Genomic DNA, 8,866 nt, shown 5'->3' with positions numbered 1-8,866 from the left:
TCACGTCATGATGTCCACTGAGTCTCTTTCATGAAATACAACACACTTCAAAATATTCTCAATCTCATACTATTTCTTAGACTAATTAAAAACATTGAAGTTGGGCAATAAGTATTTTTTTGTCAAATTAGCCTTTCCTACCTCCTTATCCTCGTCAACACCCCCTCCCCCCCATCTATGATCTAAACCCACTGCGCTGGAATCGTGCCGAGCTCCACACACACACACACACACACACCACCGTGGCCATCCTCTCTTTTCCAGTGACTTCCTCCCCTGAGCAATTTATCCACACCCTCCCCTCCACCCTATCTCCTCGCCCGCGCGAGTCTGAGCCATACAGAGTGACGTATGAGTTATTCCGCGGCTTTCCACATCCGTGGGTGCCAGCTCACCAAGTATAAACCAGTTCTGCTTGTCACTCACTCAATCGCACCGACTCCGTCACCAGAGCTGAACTTCAGCGGAGATAGCAGGCACTTTCTCGGCGCTCAGGCTAGCTCGCTTTCGGCTTTGGTTCGAGATGGAGATTCGCTCGACTGCACGGAGATCTCGGAGCTCCAAAATCCGCAACTTCAAGAGTGAGTTGACTTCAGTTCATAGGCTAGGCTTTATCATAAATGTTTTGTTTTTGAATAGATGTGGTCGATGGTAATGGGGATGAGGATGGTTCTGTAGCCAGATGTGATTTACAGTGTTTATAGACTCACTGTGTATTACATTTACAGTCAATTGAATTCGTTCACAGTTAAGTGCGTAAACAGCTAGGCTTACCTGAATAGGGTGCCTGCATATGCCACATCTGTAGCCTATTCACTTGTTTCAATAAAGTTGTTGGCTCCCTGAAGTACGAATCTGGCTCTTGCAAACAAGATGACACTTAAAACCTTCATTCCCTTAACTCTCCATCCACCTCAAAATTGTAAAGCTTAGTTGTTCATTCGTTCAGTTTTCATCTGCTTTGTAAATGACTTTTGCGCATGTACCGTTGTATCCTACACTTGGTAAATCAACTTTGTAGATTAATTCATAGAGAAAATGCATGCAATCTGAAGCAAGGACATAAGTAAGGTAAACTAGTTATTTCATAAGCAAGAACAAACGTGGAAACTGTTCATGTTGCTCACAAGCGCGCACGTACTAAACAAGTCCTCTCCATGTCCCATGCGCGTGGAGTTAATTAACGAGCCTTGTCAGAAGGTGAGGTGGTTGGAAAATCTTGCGCACGAAGCTGAATGGGCAGGCGATTATCTTTTAATGCGATGTTATTTTCACCGGGCCGCTTTGTCCCGGGTATCCGTGCTTGCCAAACCGCCTCTGAATAATCCATGCAGAGCGAAACTGAGCCGGGTCCGGTTACCTTGTTTTACGCGTGTCCATACTCTGTAACCTCTTGGTGATCCAGACTTTTTGTGAAGTTGTCTCGGGAACTTAACCTACTAGGGTAAATGTTGTTTGGCACTTCTGTAGCTCGTGTAATATAACTTGATAGCACTTTGAACCAGAGGAGCAGAATATTTGGTTTTACGCACATCCAGCTGTTTAGTCTTGGATAACTGTTGGGTTCCCAGAATGATAAACCCCTACTGTGACTAGCCTATGTAACATGATCAGCTAGATATAAATAGGCGGATGATTTGTATAATGTCATTTATTATGAATGATTGCCACTGTTCAGACCTTTGGTCGATAAATCAGACTTGAGATCCCAGCAGTCCTTTGATAATCTTGGTTTGTGCTTCACTCCACTGGACAGCTCCAAGTGCTGAAAACAGCTCAGAATCTCTTTCTCTCTCACTCTATTTTTCTCTGACTGTCTTCACTGTACAATGCATCTGCTAATTGTTATAATGTCCCGTTATTGTAATCTATGTCCATGAGTGAATAAGATAAAATGAGAAAATATTGTCCCAGAGTTTGACTGTGTGTCACATTTATTCCTGTCTCTTTTCTCTCCTTGTGTGTGTTGTTCAGGTGGGCTCACCCTGTGGCTGGTGCTGTGGTTGGTGGTGCTGAAGCCGAGTGGGGTGGGGGCGTGTCCAAGGCTGTGTGTGTGTTACCCTTCACCCATGACGGTTAGCTGCCAGTCTCAAAACTTCACCACCGTGCCTTCCGGAGTTCCCTACGACTCCCAGCGCGTCTTTCTGCAGAACAACCGCATCACCGAGCTCAGAGCAGACTCCTTTGGCTTCGAGACACAGGTGAGAATGTGTGTTTGTGTGGACCTATTTTTTATGTGAATGAGGTGTTCGTGTGTTTGTGTTTGTGTTTGTGGATTGATATTGCATAGTGTTGCATTTCAATGTAGTCTTTTGCTTAGTATTTGAGCTCTGTGTGTTCGTATCAGAGCTGTGTCCTTGCTCCTTATAGGAGCTGTGTCCTTGCTCCTTATAGGAGCTGTGTGTGTCCTTGTGTAACGATCCCTTTCTATTTACCTCTCCCCTTTTCAACCCCTCCCCCTGATAGGTCCTCTGGCTCTACTCCAATAACATCACATTGATTGAGGCTGGAGCCTTTAGCAACCTGAGGGTTCTAGAAGAGCTGGACCTTGGTGACAACCCGTCGCTACGGCGACTGGAGGGTGGAGCGTTCCGGGGACTGGAGAAGCTGCAGAGCCTGCACATGCACCGCTGCAAGCTGGCCGCTCTTCCCCTCGACCTCTTCCTCAAACTCTACAGCCTGCAGTTCCTCTACCTGCAGGTATGGATACACACACACTCATAGAACTTCATACATACACCTGCATGCATGCACGTACACACACACGCACGCACGCACGCACGCACACACACACACACACACATACTGACAATGTCCTCCCTCCCTGCAGGAGAACCAGCTGCACTTCATCCAGGATGACCTCTTCTCCGACCTGGTCAACCTGACCCACCTCTTCCTGCATGGCAACCGTATTCGCACACTGTCCGAGAACGCGTTCCGCGGCCTGGTCAACCTGGACCGCCTCCTGCTCCACGACAACCGCATCCGGCAGGTGAACCGCCGTGCCTTCCGCGACCTGGGCCGTCTGACCATCCTCTACTTGTTCAACAACTCCCTGGCAGAGCTGCCAGGCCAGGCCATGAACGACGCTGTGGCAGTGCAGTTCCTCCGCCTCAATGGGAACCCCTGGTCCTGCGGCTGTGAGGCCCGCCCCCTGTGGGAGTGGTTTCGTACTGCCCGCATCTCCTCCTCTGAGCTGATGTGCTCATCCCCCTCCCACCGCCGTGGACAGGACCTGCGCTTCCTCCGAGAGATGGACTTTGCCCTTTGCCCCCTCCCTGACCCCGGGTCACTGGCTGGCACCACCACAACCACCTTTAGCACCAAGACAAGATGGTGGTTCTCCAAGCACAAGCCTGCATCCTCATCCAAAGGAATCTTCCAGAAGAGCTCGGAGAAGGTCAAGGTGTTCCCCTTGTCCTCAGTCAAGCCCAGCCAGACCTCCAGCCCTTCCTCCACCTCCTTCTCCTCTAAGTACGAGCTGGCGGAGGAGGAGGTGAACCTTCCCAAGGTGGACCAGGAGGACTACTGGGCAGACTACGGGAATGAAGACGCCTCTGTGCGCTGCTTCGAGCTTGAGTGTCCGCCCGGTTATGATACTCCGATCCTCCCGCCCTCCTCCTCCTTCTCCCTCACTCCGTCTTTACTCCCTCTCCTCTCCCTTTCTGTGCTAACTCTGTCCCTCCATCTTCTCTTTGGCTGAACCCCCCCCCCCCCCCATCAGCCGCTCCTTTTCTCCTACTTTATTTTCTCCCTCCTCTTTCTTCTCTTCACACCTGGATCTTGTTTGCTTTCAGTTTCCCCCCCGGCCCCCAGGGGGCGGTACACTGATGTAGAAGCAGGCAGGCAGTAGGGAGCACAGGTGAGATGCATTGTAGGCTAACACCATTTGATTGGAGGGCACCGCTGCTGCTGAAAGGGCTGAGGTCCTTTTTCACAGAGATTAAATCACAGCAGCAGGTTCTGTCGCCGTGACAGCACGATAGTGTGGTCAGTTTACGCGAGCTCCAATCACTACTGTACCACCGCACTAACACATCACACACCAGGACTCTTACACGTCCATACATGTAGCACCGTAACACAATAATGCATTCAATTCATACCACTCAGTAACATGGTGATGTTTTGAGGAAGTTTTTCACCACAACTACTAGTTTGTATATGCAGCAAACAACGCAGGCGTTGGCTATTTTGTCCGGCGCCAAGCGCTCACCATTGTAAACCACACCATACCAGTTCTGCAAAGAAAATATTTTCAAAAGCAACACTTTCTTTTGTTTTGGTTTAATGACATCAGAGTCATCTTTGTTCACTGACCTTTCAACTTTCACCTCTCCACCTGCGATACCAGAGCTACAGCAGCAAGACAGAAAGCACAGAGGGCATCTCATAAAGGAAATAGTAGGAAGAACAATGATGGTAAAATACTGTAGTGAGACAACTATCAGTGAAATGGTAGAGGAGAGGTAGATTTAAGTCAACTATGAAGAAAAGGAGGGTGATAATATACAGGTATAGGAGAGAGAGATAACAAGTTACAGTTCCAAGGATGATGACAAACAAGAGATGATAAAATAGAGAGAGAAGCAGAGCGAGTGTGAGAGTGAAAGGATTGTTAATTTGTTAAGACGTACAGCAGAGATTGGGCCAAGTCAAAGATCAAGCTAGGTCAAAGATCAGGCCAGGTCAGACATCAGGCCAGGTCAGAGATCGGGTCAGGTCAAAGATCAGGCCAGGTCAGAGATCAGGCCAGGTCAGAGATCAAGCCAGGTCAGACATCAGGCCAGGTCAGAGATCGGGTCAGGTCAAAGATCAGGCCAAGTCAGAGATCAGGCCAGGTCAGAGATCAGGTCAGGTCAAAGATCAGGCCAGGTCAGAGATCAGGCCAGGTCAGAGATCAGGCCAGGTTATAGAGCAGGACAGGTCAGAGAGCAGGCCAGGTCAGAGAGCCAGCAAGGGAGTGAAAGCGAGGGCATCTCTCCAGCTCCAACATTTGACATGTAATATATTTTTCCTGTCAACACCATCAATAACAAGCACAAAATCTCTCACACTTTAAACTCTGTACATAGGTACTGATACACTTATGACACTATATGCAGTAGCAACATACATGACACTGCTGTGTAGTTTAGTGTATGAAGCCCATGCTTCAATGTTCTTCTTGTTTTCTGGTTTTTGTTTTGGTGATTGTTGCCATGAGTGACGCCATCATGTGTATTCGTGTACTATATGTAAAGATTGAGGAGATTTGAAGAAAACTTTGGTTTCCTTCAATTGTTCGTCTCTACCTTTTATTTTAAAGTCTGTGGTTACCCTCTTGACCAGAGGGTGTGTCTCTGTGTTATTGTGAGATGTGCACAGAGGGACAGTACTGGGGATAACCTATAGCCCATTATGGTGACTGAAGCCCAGGTCCAGCCCGGTTGATCCAGTCCAAATGAGTGACCTGCTGTGGCTCAGCAGCAGATGAGGAGTGCCCAGTCATCCCTGATATGTGTGTGTGTGTGTGTGTGTCAGCAGCCTCTCATGTGTTAAAAGACTATTAACGACCCCTTTCGTTCGCAAGCTGTCATATTTCAAGCAGCTCTCGTATGTTAATGAGTCTGAGTCTAAGAGGATTCCGCTGTGAGCAGAAAACGCAGCTGTTTGATTACACACACACACACACACACACACACACACACACACACACACACACACACACACCAACAGCAGGTGCATGGCTGAATGTAAATCTCTGTCGAATCAAACGCAAATCCAACAAGGTAATGATGAGTGTTGGAGCATTTCTGTTTGTCACTCCTCTCTTCCGCAGACTGTGGTTGAATGAAGTAAGAATGAAATTGTGATACAGTTACTTTTCAGTGGAAGCTGTGAATAAACATTTTCTTGGTTTTACTAAAACATAATTTTGTGTGAGTCTCTGTTCTCTGGGTTTCCTTCAAAAGGCAGTCGCTCAGGAGAAGAGCCATAAAGTATAAAACGCACAAGAAACACCCACTTGCAGGCTTTGCTACATTTACAGGTCCCTATCAAAGTATCTGGAGGAAAATAATCTGAAGTGGAAAGACATCAATTGGTAAAGTTCATCAAGTTTGATGAAATGTAAATATATGGGGGAAATGATGAATTGAAAATAGATGGATGAAATGAATAGAGACATTTGTAAGACATTGACAATCTTTTTTGGTCTTGGAGGTTCTAACAGAAATGTCTTTGACGTATTTGGTTGCTCACTCTGTGACAGATGGTTTTAGTTGAGACTGAGCAAGTCAAACGTCTTAATTATGGCCTCATTTAAAGTCTTAATCTGCTCCTTCTAAACCCCTAAAGCTCTTTTTTGGAGTTTGGAGTGTGTGTGTGTGTGTGTGTCACATTTTGATCTCTCTTTCTCAACCTCTCGATTGCTCTGTTTCTGGAGCAAAATGATGATAAATGCAGAAACGTGGTTGTCTTGAGGCAGGGGGGTCGTGAGTCAGGGGAGACAGTGATAGGGGGGATGGTATTGGGTGAAAGAGTGACATTTAGCACCGGAATGAATCCTCCCCCTCAACAGATCGACACTCGAATGATGCAGATACGGAGAAACACATACAGTACCTGTCAAAAGTTTGGACACACCTACTCATTCAAGGGTTTTTCTTTATTTTGACTATTTTCTACATTGTAGAATAATAGTGAAGACATTAAAACTGTGAAATAACATGTAGTATCATGTAGTAACCAAAAAAGTGTTAAACAAATCAAAATATATTTTATATTTGAGATTCTTCAAAGTAGCCACCCTTTGCCTTGATGACAGCTTTGCACACTCTTGGCATTCTCTCAACCAGCTTCATGAGGTAGTCACCTGGAATGCATTTCAATTAACAGGTGTACCCTGTTAAAAGTAAATATGTGGAATTTCATTTGAGCAAATCAGTTGTGTTGTGACAAGGTAGGGGTGGTATACAGACGATAGCCCTACTTGGTAAAAGACCAAGTCCATATTAGGGAAAGAACAGCTCAAATAAGCAAAGAGAAACGACAGTCCGTCATTACTTTAAGACATGAAGATCAGTCAATGCAGAAAATGTCAAGACTTCGAAAGTTTCTTCAAGTGCAGTCGCAAAAACCATTAACCGCTATGGTGAAACTGGCTCTCATGAGGGCTGCCACAGGAAAGGAAGACCCAGAGTTACCTCTGCTATAGAGAATAAGTTCTTTAGAGTTACCAACATCAGATTGCAGCCCAAATAAGTGCTTCACAGAGTTCAAGTAACAGACACATCTCAACATCAACTGATCAGAGGAGACTGTGTGAATCAGGCCTTTATGGTCGAATTGCTGCAAAGTAACCACATCAATAATAATAAGAGACTTGCTTGGACCAAGAAACACGAGCAATGGACATTAGACCGGTGGAAATCTGTCCCTTGGTCTGTTGAGTCCAAATTTGAGATTTTTGGTTCCAACCGCTGTGTCTTTGTGAGACGCATGTGTGGTTCCCACATGTGTGGTTCCCACCGTGAAGCATGGGGGAGGAGGTGTGATGGTGTAGGGGTGCTTTGCTGGTGACACTGGCTGTGATTTATTTAGAATTCAAGGCACACTTAACCAGCATGGCTACCACAGCATTCTGCAGAGATACGCCATCCCATCTGGTTTGTGCTTAGTGGGACTATCATTTGTTTTTCAACAGGACAATGACCCCAAACACACCTCCAAGCTGTGTAAGGGCTATTTGACCAAGGAGAGTGACGGAGTGCTGCATCAGATGACCTGGCCTCCACAATCACCCAACCTCAACCCAATTGAGATGGTTTGGGATGAGTTGGACCTCGAAGTGAAGGAAAAACAGCCAACAAGTGCTCAGCATATGTGGGAACTCCTTCAAGACCGTTGGAAAAGCATTCCTCATGAAGCTGGTTGAGAGAATGCCAAGAGTGTGCAAAGCTGTCATCAAGGCAAAGGGTGGCTACTTTGAAGAATCTCAAATATAAAATATATTTCTATTTGTTTAACACTTTTTTGGTTACTACATGATTCCATATGTGTTATTTCATAGTTTTGATGTCTTCACATCATTCTCCTGTCTCAGCCTCCAGTATTTATGCTGCAGTAGTTTATGTGTCGGGGGGCTAGGGTCAGTTTGTTATATCTGGAGTACTTCTCCTGTCCTATTCGGTGTCCTGTGTGAATTTAAGTGTGCTCTCTCTAATTCTCTCTTTCTCTCTCTCGGAGGACCTGAGCCCTAGGACCATGCCTCAGGACTACCTGACATGATGACTCCTTGCTGTCCCCAGTCCACCTGGCTGTGATGCTGCTCCAGTTTCAACTGTTCTGCCTTATTATTATTCGACCATGCTGGTCATTTATGAACATTTGAACATCTTGGCCATGTTCTGTTATAATCTCCACCTGGCACAGCCAGAAGAGGACTGGCCACCCCACATAGCCTGGTTCCTCTCTAGGTTTCTTCCTGGGTTTTGGCCTTTCTAGGGAGTTTTTCCTAGCCACCGTGCTTCTACACCTGCATTGCTTGCTGTTTGGGGTTTTAGGCTGGGTTTCTGTACAGCACTTTGAGATATCAGCTGATGTAAGAAGGGCTATATAAAAAACATTGATTTGATTTGAATTGATTTCACTATTATTCTACAATGTAGAAAATAGTCAAAATAAAGAAAAACCCTTGAATGAGTAGGTGTGTCCAAACTTTTGACAGTTACTGTACACACACGCACGCACTAAAACACACATGCGCACATATGTACACATGTATGCACTCATGCACACAACTTTCTGTCTAGCATTAAGTGCCTTGCTCTCTCACTCTCTTTTTCTGTCCAAGTCTCCCTCTCTCTAACAGGATATACAGGCA

The 8,866-nt window shown here is 46.0% G+C and overlaps 1 protein-coding gene across 1 annotated transcript; it reads left to right on the top strand.

The window, feature by feature from the left end:
• The first annotated feature begins 496 nt into the window (after window positions 1–496).
• On the top strand, window positions 497–3,703 carry LOC139390999 (reticulon-4 receptor-like 2). The gene is made up of 4 exons (XM_071138456.1): window positions 497–581; window positions 1,975–2,201; window positions 2,467–2,700; window positions 2,831–3,703. The coding sequence occupies exons 1-4, from the start codon at window positions 524–526 to the stop codon at window positions 3,701–3,703; spliced, it is 1,392 nt and encodes a 463-aa protein (XP_070994557.1). The 5' UTR covers window positions 497–523.
• Window positions 3,704–8,866: the final 5,163 nt, after the last annotated feature.

The sequence above is a fragment of the Oncorhynchus clarkii genome, chromosome 31, assembly GCF_045791955.1.
Source record: "Oncorhynchus clarkii lewisi isolate Uvic-CL-2024 chromosome 31, UVic_Ocla_1.0, whole genome shotgun sequence".
Classification (NCBI taxonomy): domain Eukaryota; kingdom Metazoa; phylum Chordata; class Actinopteri; order Salmoniformes; family Salmonidae; genus Oncorhynchus; species Oncorhynchus clarkii.
The sequence above is the reverse complement of the archived record's forward strand: the minus strand, read 5'-3'. Positions and strand labels throughout refer to the sequence as shown.